Source organism: Rattus norvegicus, chromosome 3 (assembly GCF_036323735.1).
Source record: "Rattus norvegicus strain BN/NHsdMcwi chromosome 3, GRCr8, whole genome shotgun sequence".
In the NCBI taxonomy this organism is placed as follows: Eukaryota; Metazoa; Chordata; class Mammalia; order Rodentia; family Muridae; genus Rattus; species Rattus norvegicus.
The window spans coordinates 127,368,090-127,384,779 of NC_086021.1; the positions used below are offsets into that span (position 1 = coordinate 127,368,090).

At 37.0% G+C, this 16,690-nt stretch overlaps 1 protein-coding gene across 17 annotated transcripts in view; it reads left to right on the forward strand.

The window, feature by feature from the left end:
• The window catches only part of Mga (MAX dimerization protein MGA), a 96,137-nt gene that overhangs the window by 67,532 nt on the left and 11,915 nt on the right, over positions 1-16,690 (forward strand). For 6 of the 17 annotated variants that reach the window (XM_008762120.4, XM_006234799.5, XM_006234798.4 and 3 more), the window contains exons 14-19: positions 1,557-1,851; positions 3,378-4,001; positions 8,481-8,771; positions 8,963-10,425; positions 13,325-13,452; positions 15,186-15,237. In XM_008762120.4, coding sequence (XP_008760342.1) covers positions 1,557-1,851; positions 3,378-4,001; positions 8,481-8,771; positions 8,963-10,425; positions 13,325-13,452; positions 15,186-15,237 — 2,853 coding nt within the window. Of the gene's footprint in view, positions 1-1,556; positions 1,852-3,377; positions 4,002-8,480; positions 8,772-8,962; positions 10,426-13,324; positions 13,453-15,185; positions 15,238-16,690 lie in introns of those variants that run through there. The other 11 variants (XM_063284964.1, XM_063284963.1, XM_006234800.5 and 8 more) reach the window with 7 other exon arrangements.

Genomic DNA, 16,690 nt, shown 5'->3' on the forward strand with positions numbered 1-16,690 from the left:
TATGTATATATAATTATATATAACCTAAATAACTTTTGTGCTTGACTTGGATCTTGTCTTCAAGACAGCTTACTATGTATGTCTGAGAATTTGAAATGGTTCTTTTTTATCCCAGGAATTTGGGATAAGAAATGCTTAACCTGTGTAGACTATAGGGAAGATAATAAATAATCTTCTATAACAGGTAGAGTCTGTACAGCTAAAAAAACTAGTATTATTTACTTTTGGATGAAAAAAATCCTCCCCCCTTTTTTCTTTTTGATATCTAATATGAAGGATTGAGGTTGCTAATCTTCCTGAGAATAATCAAAATTAAGTAGCAAAGAATAATTTTAAGTTTTGGAGTGGGTTACTATAGATAGTTTCTTTACTCTTCCCCTATAAATTTGAATACTAGATAGCTCCATTTTCTATCTACTATTTGTAAATGATGAGGAGACAAAAAAGGTTATGTTCTCCAAATGCTACCTGTTAGTATATGACTAGAAAACATGAGTGAGAGACTATGGAGGCCTCTGTGTTCACACACACGCATTTGTAAGTTGCTGCCTAAAATGAGCAGTTATCAACTCAGACAGCACAAAAAATGTATACCTCATTTATTCTTTTATTTAGTGACTGCATGCAGAAATAGTCTGAGTTTGTGCCAACATTTTATTTTGAGCATGTTCTGTTTAAAATATCTTTAGAGTTGCCCCCTTTTGAAAACCAAAAACTGGGGCAACAGGTAGGACTTTGCAATTATAAGCACTGACTGAGGGGCTGGGGATTTAGCTCAGTGGTAGAGCGCTTACCTAGGAAGCGCAAGGCCCTGGGTTCGGTCCCCAGCTCCGAAAAAAAGAACAACAACAACAACAAAAAAAAAATGCACTGACTGCTCTTCCAGAGGACCCTGGTTCAATTATCAGCACTTAGAACGGTGGCTTACAGTGAGTGGTCTGTAATTTTAGTGTCCCCTTATGGCCTTGTGGGCACCAGGCATGTACATGGTACACAGACAAACACTCATACACATAAAATAAAAAATAAAATCTTAAGATTATAGAAAAACAAAAACTGGTGTGACTTTAATAGCGTAGGTTCTTATAACAGTCAGTGTCCTGTAACTTCAAAAGCAGATTTTATTTTTTTAAAATATGAAGGATACATAAAAAGACCTCATGTTATGGCTTTTGTACTTCTCTGGTCTCAGAGATTCTGTGGATCATGGTTAATCTTTTTGCTGATTCATTAATAACCATAGTTGCTTATTAAAGTAAAATAATTAGATGAATTGTTAGATATAGTTAATCTTTTACATATCTATAATGCAGAAATGAGTTTAGTCTCTAAGAATTCTCTATTCCCAACTATAAGTGCAGTTGAAGTTAGTTCAGCTATCAGATGACAACATCTAGTTATTGAGACTCCTGAATAGAAAAGCTTCATTTCTTTTTCCCATTTACATCTAAAGCATAGACTTTAAAACACCTTATAAAAATGAAACCCCTGTCAAGGGAGAGGAGCTAGCAAGAGAATTTTATCTTTACAGAATTTCTCTTTGCCACTTGTTTCAGGTTAATGGTAAGAGTTACCCGCAGGCTAAGTTGCTATTGGGACAGATGGGGGCATTGCATCCAGCCAATAGGCTAGCTGCTTATATCACAGGCAGGTTGCGACCCTCAGTCCTGGACCTCTCAACCCTCAGTACTGTCATCTCCAAGGTAGCATCCAATGCCAAGGTGGCTGCATCCAGGAAACCACGCACCCTGTTGCCTTCAACATCCAATTCCAAAATGGCATCCTCTGGCCCAACAACAAATCGCTCTGGGAAGAATCTGAAGGCATTTGTTCCAGCAAAAAGGCCAATTGGTAAGTTAAGAGAATGCATATGATTTGGAAAGGCCTGTAATTTAGTCTTGGCCAGTGAATATAATAGGAAGGTTATAAAAGTAGCAAAATACAGAATTTGGTGTTACTATTAATACCCTTAAATATTTTAAAAATAATTCTTCTGATGACTTATGATATGAATTAAATTTTAGTTTGAGACTATATTAACATAGAAAAACCAAGGTTTTGCTTTAAAATATTTTCTTTATTTTTCCAGATGGTTGAGGTTTTTAATATTAGTCATATGCATATTCCCTATACTTAAACATCTAAGAAGCAAACAAGAGCTAGTAGAATGGGTTAGTATAAGCTAGAAATAAAAAGCTCTTGTAAAACAAAAATTTTAAAATAATGCAGCATTCTGTATGTTTCTGTCTTGTGTATGAAAACTTTTGCCTAACAGTTTAGTAGTGTGGTCTGTATTAAATCGTGAAACATTGTTTTAGTTGAAAGTTGTATGGCTAGTTTATGGAATTCTCTTTTCTTGTTTCAAATACCTTTAGGAATGTTAAGTAAAGGTGTCAATTTGTCTTCATTTTTATTCTTCTAACAGGAAATTGAAATATGACTGAAGGCTGGAGTGAAGATGGGCAGTTAATGCTCTTAAGAGACCTATTTATGCCTCTTTAGAATGCAGCTTTAGTTAGAATTTAAAACAAAGCAGCCTTACTCTTCTTTTAAAAATGTGTTTATATTTTAAAAATTATATAGTACTTAACTATCTTGTAAAAGAAGGAGCTGCTGAGGCAAGAGGGAAATGTTAGAAACATACTTTAAATTTTCAATGGGGAAAGTAAGGGTGTGTGCTGGGAATCTTGTCCTTCCCCTTTTCATCTGTTTTAGGTGATAAGGTTAGTAACTTGTTTTGTGTGTGTGTTTTGTGACATGGTTTCTATGTGGCCCTGGCTGTCCAGAAACTCATTATTGTACACCAGGCTGACCCCAAACTCACAGAGATCTACTTGCCTCTGCCTCTGCCTCTGCTTCCCTGGTGCTAAGACTACATGTGTGATCCACTGGGTTCAGTTTGCTCTCATTTTTTTTAAGTGTCCTAAGAATTGAGATATATTGTATAGCCTAAAGAAGTTTTAGTCAGAGCATTCAATTTTAATTATTTAATTAGTTTGTTTTTTGTTTGTTTGTTTAAAAATTAGAATTATAGCTGGGCAGTGGTATCTCATGCCTTTAATTCCAGCACTCAGGAGTTGGGGGCAGGTAGATCTCTTGAGTTTGAGGGCAGCCTGATTTACGGAGTGAGTTCAGGACAGCCAGGTCTATAGAGAGACCCTGTCTCAGAATACAAAAATCAAAAATAGAATTTTAAAGCTTTGTTTTTGGTGGAGGACAGTGTTTGATTTTTGTGGGTAGTAATTGGTACTTAGAAGTGGGTTTTACCTTTAAGAAATTGACCCAGAGGACACAACTAATGTTATAAGCACAATCACTTAGTAGGAGGGCACAATAAGAGAAAATGAAGATTTTGACCTGCAAATTTTTATTTGCAGCAGCTCGGCCCTCTCCTGGTGGTGTGTTCACACAATTTGTGATGAGCAAAGTTGGCGCCTTACAGCAGAAGATACCTGGAGTTCGCACACCTCAACCCCTTACAGGGCCACAGAAGTTCAGTATCAGGCCATCTCCAGTAATGGTCGTCGCACCTGTGGTTTCTTCTGAGCAAGTTCAGGTGTGCAGCACTGTAACTGCTGCTGTCACTACTTCCCCTCAAGTGGTTTTAGAAAATGTTACTGCTGTGCCGTCTCTGACTGCTAATTCTGATATGGGAGCTAAAGAAGCTACTTATTCTTCTAGTGCCTCCACTGCTGGGGTTGTTGAGATCTCTGAAACTAATAACACTACCCCTGTAACATCTACCCAGTCTACAGCCACTGTGAACCTTACCAAAACGACTGGGATAACTACTAGCCCTGTGGCTTCAGTTTCGTTTCCTAAACCATTGGTAGCATCTCCAACCATAACTCTTCCTGTTGCTTCCACTGCCTCTACTTCCATAGTCATGGTGACCACAGCTGCATCTTCCTCCGTGGTAACCACACCTACTTCATCACTGAGTTCTGTACCTATTATACTCTCAGGAATTAATGGAAGTCCACCAGTGAGCCAGAGACCAGGTAAGGACTAGTTCTTAGAATTTTCCAGTTATAATAAAATTAGGAGTTTCTAGTTTGGATGTTTGTCATTTTTAACTGCATTGAGCTGTATTCATAACTATCTTGAGATGCATTCAGGCTACAGTTTAGATAGCCTGATACATTTTCAAGTTTCAGTGATAGTATGACATGTTAACATTCCTAAAACTTTAAAATTCTACAAAACCGAACCCTAACAATACCAGAGCATATGGCTAGTTGTAGGATTAGCAATGACCATTGTCTATACAGTTCTGTAGCCAGATTCCTTAGTACAGGAAATCAACTGTCTTCAGGAGATTATCTAATTGATAGGTTAATAAGACTAAAGTTTAATCCAGGGAATACTAACACTCAAAAACAAAGTGGAGATGGTGGCTGAAGGGCACAAAATGATGTAAATAGGACCAGAGCTCTGAGCCATTTAAAAGAACAGTCTTTAAAGAGACATGGGAGAAAGAGCAAATAAAAGGCTATATGATGAGAGCTACAGTTATACATCTCTAAGGAGGGAACTTCATCTACAGCTGCTGGGTGAGTTACTTTTTTCTTTGCCCCTCTCTCCTTCCCTCCCTTTCTAAGAAAATGTTTCTGCAATTATAAGAAAATGTACAGCGGGGTTGGGGATTTAGCTCAGTGGTAGAGCACTTGCCTAGGAAACGCAAGGCCCTGGGTTCAGTCCCCAGCTCCGAAAAAAAGAACCCCCCCCCCCAAAAAAAAAAAAAGAAAAAAAAGAAAATGTACAGCAAGTGACATTTTCCCATAGTGTTATATTTTGATGTTTTTCTAAATTTTTATTTTATGTATATAGTCTTTTGCCTGTTTGTGTGTCACTGGAGGCCGGCTGACCTGCTTGCCTGCTTTCCTAAAAGGTGTCAGGTTCATTTCTAGCTCTCATTATTATACTTAGTTGATAAAACAACCTGACCAAAAAAGCAAGTAATAGAGGGCTTATTTGGGCTCATGGTTTTAAAAGTACAGTCTTTTTATTTTTTTCCCCCCCGGAGCTGAGGACCGAACCCAGGGCCTTGCACTTGCTAGGCAAGCGCTCTACCACTGAGCTAAATCCCCAACCAAAAGTACAGTCTTTAGTAGTCAGGAAAACCATGGCAACAGGAGTATGAGTCACTATGTCACTGTGTGTCTGGAACTTAATGCCTTTTATACTATCCAGGACCCAAACCTGCGGGGTGGTGTCATCCACATTCATGATGGATTTTCCCTCCTTGGTTAAACTTCCCAAGGAATAACCTCACAGACATGGCCATAAGGCTGTCGTTATCCGAGGTATTTCTAAATCCCATCAAGTTGACAGTCCACATAAACTGATACAGATGTAACTAATAAGAGATGAGGAGACACATTTCTATGTTTAGTACTTATATTTTGTATTCATCAACTTTTTAAATAAATTTATATTTTCTTTCTCTTTTTTAAAAATTTATTTTAGCCTGGCAGTGGTTGTGCAGGCCTTTAAGCCCAGCACTTAGGAGGCAGAGGTGGATCTCTTGAGTTTGAGGCCACCCTGGTCTACAGAGTGACTTCAGGACACCAGTGCTACATACACTGAGAAACCCCGTCTCAAACAAAATAAAAATTGTTTTAACGTTATGAGTGTTACCTGCATGTACATCATTTTCTTGCAGTACCCACAGCGACCAGAAGTTATCAGATCCCTGAGAATTAAATTACAAACAACTGGTTATGAACTACCTTGGAGGGGCTGAGAACTGAACCTGGGTCCTCTGGAAGAGAAGCCAGTGTTCTTGACCACTTAGCCATCTCACCAACCCCAGATTTAAGTGGGATTAGGTTAAAAGAATTTAGCGTAATATACTTAACTTATTTTGATAAACTTTATTTTGGCTTTTGTTTTGGTTTGTTTTTTGAGGCAGGGTTTATCTATGTAACAGAGCTCTGGCTTTTTAGACCAGGCAGGCCTCAAACTCACAGAGATTTTGCCTGCCTTTGCCTCCTGAGTGCTGGAATTAAAGGTATGTACCATAATACCAGCTTATTTTGCTAGTTTTTAAATTTTTTATTTTATGCATATATTTGATGTATCTGTGCATGTTAGTGGACCGCATTCTTACCCTCAGAATTCAAAAGAGGGTGTGAGATCCTCTGAACCCAGGTCTTCTGCAAAAGCAACAAGTGCTGAGCTGTCTCTATCTCCTGATCTTTTATATTTCAGTTCAGCTACCTCTAGAAGAGCAGCTAGTGCTCTAAACACGAGCAGTCTCTTTAGCCACTATATGCATGTTTTTTTTTAAAAGTGTGTGTGTGTGTGTGTGTGTGTGTGTGTGTGTGTGTGTGTGTGTGTGTGTAGGGGGTGTCTATCTCCCTTTATGTTTATGTTCTTGGAGGGTAGGAGGGCCTTTAGATTCCCTGGATTTCTTTTGAGCTTCTCAATATGATTTCCAGGAAATCCTGTCTTCTACAAGAGCAGCAATTTTTGAGCCATCTCTCTAGCCCCCAGATGCATATTTTTGTTCAAATTGCAAAGTATTATTTTTACAGGTAGTAAATTGGCAAACTTAACATATTTTATTGCCAATATCAGATAAGCGAACTAATTAGATCAGTTTTATTTGTACTTACTATGAGTATTATACCTATTTCTTTACCCCAGAACTAACACTAAAAAATAGTCTTTTCTTATCTTCTATTTCCAAATAGCTCTTCTAAACAATAAGCCTCATTTACTACTAATAATGGTTTGAAATGTCTTTACTGTTCTTGTTTTTCAAGACAGGTTTTTCTTTGTGTCTCTGGCTGCCCTGGAACTTGCTCTGTAGACCAGGTTGGCCTCAAACTCATATCATCCTGCCTTAGGCTCAACCACCACCCAGCTTGAAATGTCTTTTAATTCACATTTTCTGAATTAATTTTTTACTTTTTAAAAAAAAATCAAAAACAAAAAACAAAAAACCAACCTTTTTGCTTCTCTCTAAGCAGGCTTTATTTCTCTGCTTCTTTGATATCTTTTAGTTTCATACCATTGGACTAGGAGGTTTGTTTGTTTTTTTTTTAAAGATTATTTCCACAAATGTTTAAGCTTTTCTTTGTAGTTTTTAAGAAAAAATTGTTTTAATTTCATGTGTACGGTTATTGTTTGCATGTGTGTTTGTGTGCCACATGTGTGCAATGCCTACGGAAGCCAGAACAGAGATCATATTCCCTGGAACTAGAGTTACAGCCGGCTGTAAGGTGCTAGGAATTGAACCTGAGTCCTGAAAGAAAACCCAATGCTCTTAACCAGTGAAACATCTTTGCAGCCTCAAGTTAAACTCTTTATTTGTTACTTAAAAACCAAAGAACACTTGCATACACTTCATGATATTTACTCCTAACCCTATTCCTTTCTGTAGTACAAGCTGTGAAACAAAAATCATAGGACTAATTGTAAAGAAGAGTATTAGATTATAATCTCTTGAGGTTAAATGTGAACTCAGATTTAGAGTTCCGCCTTTGCTTTTCATTAGATATAATGTTTTGAAATGTACTTCTTGAAAAAGTGATGCTTTTCCCTTTAAACTACTTTGAATCTAAAGTTCTACAATGTCTGGGCAATTACTCAAGTTTAAAATGCATTATTCTTTGGCCAGCAAGATACCTCTGTAGATAAAAGATACTTGCCGGGGCTGGAGAGATGGCTCAGCGGTTAAGAGCACCCGACTACTCTTCTAGAGGTCCTGAGTTCAATTCCCACCAACCACATGGTGGCTCACAACCATCTGTAAAGAGATCCAATGCCCTCTTCTGGTGTTTCTGAAGACAGCTACAGTGTACTTATATATAATAAATGAATAAATCTTTAAAAAAAATATACTTGCCTCTAAGCCTCACGATCTGAGTTCTATTCCTAGGACCTACATGGTTGAAGAAGAGAACTGTCTCCTACAAGTTGTTCTCTGATTCATATGCAATTACAGATATACACACAAATAAATGTGATTTATTTGTTTGTTGAGACAGGGCTTTCTCTGTATAGGTCTAGCTGTCCTAAAAGTCGCTTTGTAGACCAGACTATCCTCTAAACTCAGAGATTTGCCTTGCCTCCCGTATTTTGGAATTAAAAGTGTGGATCATCACCACCAAATTTATGATGATGAGGAGGAGGAAGATGAGGAGGAGTCAAGTGTATTGGTTCGCATCTTAAATCCTAACTCTCAGAACAGCCAGGGATTTTCTTTTCAGTCTGAGGCCAACCTGTTTTCCATAGTGAGTTCCAGGATAGTCAGGGGCTAGCTATATAGAGAAATCTTGTCTCAAAAAAAATAAAACAAATTATAGATTATTCTTAGCTATAAGTAGTATACGATAGTGGGAAAGAATTTCACTAATTTCACAATTCAAGTAAGCTGTTACTTGCAGCATTATTAGATCTTATATTATTTTTTAATCCATGTATTTTTAAAGATAATTCTTACAATTGCGTCTCATTTTTCTGTTTTCCAGAAAATGCCCCTCAAATTCCAGTGACTACCCCACAGATCTCTCCTAACAACGTGAAACGTACTGGACCTCGATTGTTGTTGATCCCAGTGCAGCAGGGTTCTCCTACGCTTAGACCAATCCCAAACCCCCAGCTTCAGGGACAGCGGATGGTCTTACAACCGGTTAGGAGTCCAAGTGGAATGAACCTATTCAGGCACCCCAATGGGCAGATTGTCCAACTCCTACCTTTACATCAGATTCGAGGCTCTAATACCCAGCCCAGCTTACAGCCTGTGGTGTTTCGAAACCCAGGTATAAAGTTTGAGATCTTTCTGATGAGTTTTGATATTAAATTCTTGTCTATGTGATGTGTTTGGAACACCAGAATTTTTCTTTCTTAGTCTCCTAAACTGGGAGACATTCCTTGAAAGACTTGATGGTATGAGCATCTTCTGATCATTCTGATCTTCTGATGATTTAAGCTCTTTCTTTTTTTTTACCAGGATCTGTGGTGGGAATCCGATTACCAACTCCTTGCAAATCTTCGGAGACTCCATCATCTTCTTCATCCTCTGCCTTCTCTGTCATGAGTCCTGTAATTCAGGCTGTTGGGTCTTCTCCAACAGTAAATGTCATTTCTCAGGCACCTTCATTGCTTTCCTCTGGATCTAGTTTTGTCTCTCAGGCTGGTACACTGACTCTGCGGATTTCTCCTCCTGAAACTCAAAACCTTGCAAGTAAAACAGCCTCTGAAAGCAAAATAACACCTAGCACTGGAGGACAACCTGTGGGCACTGCTAGCCTCATTCCTCTGCAGTCAGGTAGCTTTGCCTTGCTGCAGCTCCCAGGACAAAAGCCTGTTCCTAACTCTGTTCTTCAGCATGTTGCTTCCCTTCAGATAAAAAAGGAATCTCAGAATACAGACCAGAAAGATGAATCAAACTCTATCAAAAGAGAGAAGGAAACTAAGAAAGCTCTATCATCAAAAGATGAAGTTGTAGATCCTGAGGCTAATATAATGAAGCAGAACTCAGGAATTATTGCCTCAGAAGATACCTTCAATAATTCATTGGATGATAGAGGTGATCTTTTGGATGAAGAAAGTCTTAGGGAAGATACCAGACCTTATGAATACTCTTATAGCACTGGGTCTCACACAGATGAAGACAAAGATGGTGATGAAGAATCTGGGAACAAGAATGAGAACAGTCCAAAAGAGAAACAGACTGTTCCAGAAGTTAGGGCTGGCTCTGAAAACATCAATATTATGACACTCCAAAACGTCAGAAAAGTACGCCCTCAAAAGTATGTTGAGGTGAAGGTTGAACAGCAGCAGGGGTCAGAGAACCCAGATGATTTTCTAGTCCTCTCTAAGGAGGAAAGTAAATTTGAATTATCGGGGAGCCAAGTTAAGGAACAGAAATCTAACTCACAGACAGAGGCCAAGAAGGATTGTGAGGATTCTCTGGGCAAGGACAGTCTTAGGGAGAGATGGAGAAAACACCTGAAGGGCCCCTTAACTCACAAGTACGTTGGAATTTCACAAGACTTTAAGAAAGAGGCAGACGTTCAGTTGTTTACAGAAATGAAGCCATGTCAAGACAATTCTGAACGGGACATCTCTGAATTACTTGGAAAAAGTGGAACTATTGAGAGTGGTGGAATTTTTAAAACTGAGGATGGTTCTTGGAGTGGCATTTCTAGTTCTGCGGCCTTCTCTATTATTCCTAGGAGAGCAACAAAAGGAAGAAGAGGGAGCAGACGTTTTCAGGGTCATTTCCTGCTCTCAAAAGAACACATGAAACCAAAGCAACAGGCAAATGGTGGGAGAAGCAGTGCTGACTTCACAGTTTTGGATTTGGAAGATGAGGATGAGGAAGATGAGAATGAGAAAACCGATGATTCTATTGATGAGATTGTGGATGTTGTTTCTGGCTACCAGAGTGAGGAGGTTGATGTAGAAAAGGTGGTGAGCCCGTTTTTTGTTGTGACTGAAACCTTGTGGATTTAAATGACTAGAGATAGCTTTTCCAGAGCATCACTAATACCTAATGTATTCATTTGGGTGCCTAGGTTCATCCCATTAAATGACTAGTGTTTAAGGCAACACTTTGTGTCTTGCTCATTACTCTTGTAAAGGTAGTTTGATCCTTTCAAGTATAGATGCTGTAAAGCGCCTACTAAGTTGAATTTTTAAGGATACCTTGAAAGCCCTACAGTCATTTGATCCCAGTGGTTTCTGTCACATTGTCTGTGATATGATTGACACTTATCTGATATAGATAAAGTAAACAATGAAAGTTTGTCTTTAAAATTAGAGGAGTTGTCTCCATCTAGAGGAAAATTTTTCTTCTTGGAGAAAACCTGCAAAGTTCCACCTAATACTTTGTTTAATCTTACCTGAAAGTTGCTTTGTATCTGTTAGTATTGTGTTGGAACTATACATTCTCTGTTTTTTTCTATATATTTTTTATATATTCTAGACTTTGATCATTGTCTTTTATAATATAGCCTTTATAGTTTTATGTTTTAATTTTCTTGAGATTTCTCTTAATAGGTTTCCTATTTATGGAACTATTATCTGAATTAAGGAATTGAGGACCAGACGTGATATAGGGCAAGAGTTAGATTACATTTTTCTTCTATAAGGGGCCAGATCGTAAACATTTTACACATTGCAGGTTAAATGATTCCATTGCTGAGGTAGTATGGAAGCAACCACAAACACCTGAGTGAAAGAATGAGGGTGGATTCTAATAAAATTACAAAGTAAGCGGTGGGCTGTGGTTTCCTAACTACAGCATAAGGTCAGATACAAAACATGAGCTCATAGACAGCTGCTTCAGGAACACAGAAATTAAATTGTCAACTCTTCTTCAGGAGCAAATGATAGAAGCCTTTGTACCAGCTATATTTTAGAATCTCTCTTTCTTGAGATATATTTAGCTCCTATATTGACTGGTATTTCCTTGTTAATAACTAACTGCTTTATTACTTAAAATAAAAAGGTAGTAGTTTAAAACTAAATATCTGAGCATGGTGGTGCATATCAGATCTTTTGAATTTGAGGCTGGCCTGCTCAACATTGAGAACCTGTCTCAAAAAATGGTTCCCTCAAAAAGTCTTCTAAAACATTTTAACCTTGTATTATACCAGTGCCTCAATTGTTTGACTTACAAGTAAGGATACCACTCTAACATTGAATAATTTATATATGCATTTGCCTAATGCTTTCTCTGTAGGTTAATCCTTTTTAGGAACATAAATCTAAAAATATGGAGTGTGTATGGTTGTATTATACAACTTATTGTACTTTTACAGTCTACTTTTTTGTAATCAGTCTGAGTAAACATTACATCAACAAGCAAACAAAAACAAAACAGTCTAACTCTAAAACTAGTGAGGACTTTCAACTCTCAGTGAAGTTGCTTTTGCAGAGCCTGTGGAATGCCTTACTCTTACTCTTGCTTGGATATACTAATCTGACTTCTAAAAAAAATTCAAAGCATTATGTGAATGATCTCTAAAATATAAATTCTGTATCATGTTTACATTCATGCTCCGTGCCAAAATTATCTTTACACTTATTGCTAGACTTGTATTTGAATTATATGAGGAAATTTATGAATAATTAATTTGTCTTCTCTTGAGATTATTGGATACAATTACAAAGTCTACAGTTAAGATCATGCAGTAGTGGGGCTGAAGAGATGGCTCAGCAGTTAGGAACACTGACTGCTCTTCCAGAGGTCCTGAGTTCAATTCCCAGCATCCACATAGTGGCTCATGACCATCTCTAATGGGATCTGTATGCCCTCTTCTGGTGTGTCTGAAGAGAGTGACAATGAACTCACATATATAAAATAAATAATAAAATAAATCTTAAAGAAAAAAAGATCATGCAATAGATGGGTGTAAGGAGGTAGAGGAAGGAGGATTGCAGGTTTGAGCTGTCCTGGAATACATAACATACCCTGTGTCATAAATCTATGAAGGAAGCATACCCCTTTCAATTCAAGTATTATAAATCAAATCTACATTAGTAACTTTAGAGTCTATTAATTTTTGTTCCTTAGGATTAATATAGCTTATCTAAATTTAATGTATATTGCTTAATTTATGCCTAAGTTAAAGTGGGCACCATAAATGACACCTTCTATTTAGTGTCTATTAGCCTTTTTAAGTTTCTGACATAATGAACACTACTTTTAAAGATGGACTTGGAAATACCTGTTTATCCCACATCACACATGCAACTTTGTAAAAGGATTCAGTGCTCAGTGTTTACTCAGTTGCTTTTGTTATTGTATTGTAAGGAACTATAATTGAGATTACTTTTGAAAACAAATTTTTCAAAAGCTTTTATTGTATGGAGTTGTATCCCGTTTCCATGTCTGCCTTATATTAGTTAATGTGTATTGATTTATGGACATTTGATCAGATAATAGCTATTAAGTCCTGTTCAAAACAATTTTCTGTGGGTTTGTGGGATTAGGGATTGGTACTAAACCCAAGGCCTCAGCATGTATAGTCAAGATATTTTTTAAAGCTTTAAGGCATCATTCCCAAATGCTGTCCTCTAGAAATAACATCAGAGCATCAAATATAGCCTGCCTATAGAAACTTTGTCCAGCCTAAAGTTAGTGGTACCTGTTTAGTGTACATCTATGACTTAATAATGTAGCTGTTGATATTAATTCTAATCATGTTGTCTTTCTAACTTAGTTTCTTTGTGTAATTAACAAACAGCATTATTAGTACTCAGGGTAGATCACTAGTTGGTTTAATAAGGCAGCATGTGATTGAAAAGTTTAGGTTTATGTGTCACCCAGTACATTATCTACTGTCCTAATCATCTATTTCAGAACAACTATGTAGACTACATTGAGGATGATGAGCAGGTGGACGTTGAGACAGTAGAAGAGCTCTCAGAGGAAATTAACTTCACCTACAAGAAGACCACAGCAGCTCACACACAGTCCTTCAGACAGCAGTAAGTCGTATTTACCTTTGGGTTGTTGCTCAGAAACAGAAACAAGACCAAACGTTTTGTTTAAAAGCTCCGGGTAACAGACTAACTTCATTATTCCTGTAGGGATTGTTGATTTTTCTGTTTTTCTTTTCTCCGAGGTAGTATAGATGAGACTTTGAAATAATTTAATATTTTACTTGGTAAATTTAATAATTTACTTGGTTTGGCCTTTGCTAACAAGTAGTATATAAATATGAGTTAAGAAGCTTTTAGAGACTGATACACTTGTATTAAAATACTAGTTTTGGCTGGAGCACCTGGGAAGCAGAGGTAGAGCCAGGCGCTCTCTTGAGTTGAGGTCAAACTGGTCTGTATGATGAGTTCTAGGCCAACTAGAGCTATGTAGTAAGACTCTGTCTAAAATAATAAGTAAATGCTAGTTGTGATAATTTAAATAACCTTGGACAAGTCTGTATGCTCCCCATTGAGAGTGTAAGGTGAAATAGTGTACATACTGTCCATAGTCGCTAATAAGAACTGACTGTTTAACAGAGTTAGCGCCTTTATATTTCAGTTTAAAAGCATTATAGATGTAGTTATTGTGTAGGCTGAACAGGTGAGGCACAAATATGAGATACTTTACCTATTCCACTGAGAAAACTCAGGTGTGTTGTCTTACCCCTGTGTAGGAAGATCTGTAGGGATTAGGAATTGGCATGTGAGAGAGTCAAGAAGGAAATTGGCAACTGTTTTTGTCTTGTTTCCTGAGATAGTTTCTTAAGTGACTATCTTCACTCCAGGGCTGTTTACAGGCTCCTTCAGTCACCTACTAAGGTGAGAGTTTAAATCCCTTAAAACTTAGTTATATTTACTAAAGTTCAGTAGTATTGAAGACAGATGGGAAGTCCTGTATTTTAAACTCAAGTTCCTAAACAACAACAAAGAAAAATGTAATTTTAAAAATAAATTTTCCTTTTAAAAATAGTCAGCGACAGGAATAAAAGCTTTCTGGAATTAATATGGCCCCATAGGCTATGAATGCTTAAAAAGAAATCACTGAATGAATATACTATTCTGATATTGTGATTCATTAAGTGAATTTTGATGTGTCTAAATATTCTCATATCAAAAATTGGTTTGGGGCTGCCCTGGTGGCTCCTAATTGTAATCCCAGTACTGGAGATGTTAAGGCAAGAGGATCATTACTTGTTCCAGGCCAGTCAGGGCTACATGGTGTTACTTTTGAAATGATTACAACTGTGTATATATTTCTCATATAATATAATATAGCTAACAAATGTGCAAAGCTTGAAGAAAATTGTATTAAGAGACATTGGAAAATAAGTAGATACCATGTTATTAGGTTGGGATAATAAAAGAGCCAAGAATAACCACTATATACAAAGCACAAACTACTAAAGAACAGAAATTAAATTTAAAGGCAGAAAACAGACAGATCTGAGTTTGAGGTACCTTGATCTACGTAGCAAGTTCAGAACAGCCAGAACTTTACACTGAGGCCCTGCCTATGAATGAATGAATGAATGGATTTATTTGTAATTTTAGAAATTATTTAAACACTATAAATAAACTACTGTTGAATAAATTGTGGCCTTCTAGTATACCTTAGAGAAAAGAAACTGTAATTTAGGAAGTTTGAGATGGTGTAGTTTCCTAATTGTTGTGAAATGAAATAGATCTGATATTACTGAATTTCAGTAAAATATTAAAAGTACTTTTTTTTTTAAATCTAGGTGTCATAGCCTTATCTCTGCGGATGAAAAAGCTTCTGAAAAGAGTCGAAAGGTATTTAGAATGAATGTAATGAAATTATTTACTAAAATTGGTGACATTTGTTTTATGATTAAAAATATAAGATTTACTCACTAATTTTTTAAGGACTTATTTTAGGTCATTTTATTTGCCTTCTCTTTACAAATTTGGTACCGTGTGTGTGTGTGTGTTAATTTTAGTCCTCTTGGAGAATAGAATAAATTTAGAGGAGTTAAAATATAGTTTATGAAAATAGATTTGTTTATTTGAAAGCAAAATACCTATATACATAAGGTAAAGTAATAGTAGTAAACTTAAAAATTAAGGTATTTACAACCCAAGAGTAAAATATGAAAGATTTAATCAAATTTTCAAAACTGCAAAAAGGAAGAATACATTGATAATTATTTTATAAAGAAAATAGACAAGTTATATTCACGTTAGTCACGGATCAGCAGAAAAACTAAATTACATTTAGATAGAGTGCTAAGATACACAAGAGTAAAGTGAGCAGAATCCTCTTGTGATCTCAAGAAGTCAGCAACAGCATAAATAAGTTTATATTATTAGGAATCAAAAGAAGCTACACACAAATAGCACATCGTTTCTGAGGACTCTGCTAGAGGTAATAGCCATATTTTCAATTTAGTAAAAGGTTGGCATATGTTTACAGCTCAATACATGCCAATAACTTCTTTTTAGGAAATGTATTTTATTTTAGGGCTAGGGAGTTGCCTCAGCAGTTTATAACATATACTGTTCTTCTACAAGACCCAAATTTGGTTCCCAGCATCCACAGTAGGCTTACAGTCACCTGCTCCAGCTCCATCGGGATCTGATAATTCTGGCCTCTACTGGCATCCACACTCGGGTATACACGCCTACACACATGTAAAGACACACATGTAAAAAGACTATTTTAGAATAGTAACTAGTTCTCTTTACTAGTCCTTTCCAGCCTAGCCCCTTTAAATTTCTCCCAACCGTTCCTTCCTCAGGTCTGCAGCAGTCTGCTTAAACAATCCATTCTCCCAGTTTTCCCAATACTAGCAGCTCCAAACTGTAACACCTGTTCTAGCCTATCTCTTCAGCGTAGCTTTTCCTGCCTCAACTGTCTCCTAATGTCTTATCACCAACTGCCTTTGCTTTCATTCTGCTAGCCCTAACCTCCCTCCCCTTCTCAGGATCAGCTGGAGATATATATATATATTTCCTGTCCTATTCCCAGAAATCCAAAAAGCAACCAACACTGAAGTGTTAAACATTTCTAACAGCTAAGAATTCTTAAAGGACAAGTTGACTAGCAACTGGAGATCATTAAACAGAGCCAGGTGTATAAGATAAATCATACTACGTTTCTCCCCATTTGTTTAGTTATTAATCCAGTTTTGAAGCTGCTCTGGATGCTTTCTGTAGCCATGCTACTGTTGTGGTTTGTTTTTTGTGTCTCCACTTTTCCCAATGTCTTTCCCAGGGTTCTCAGGTG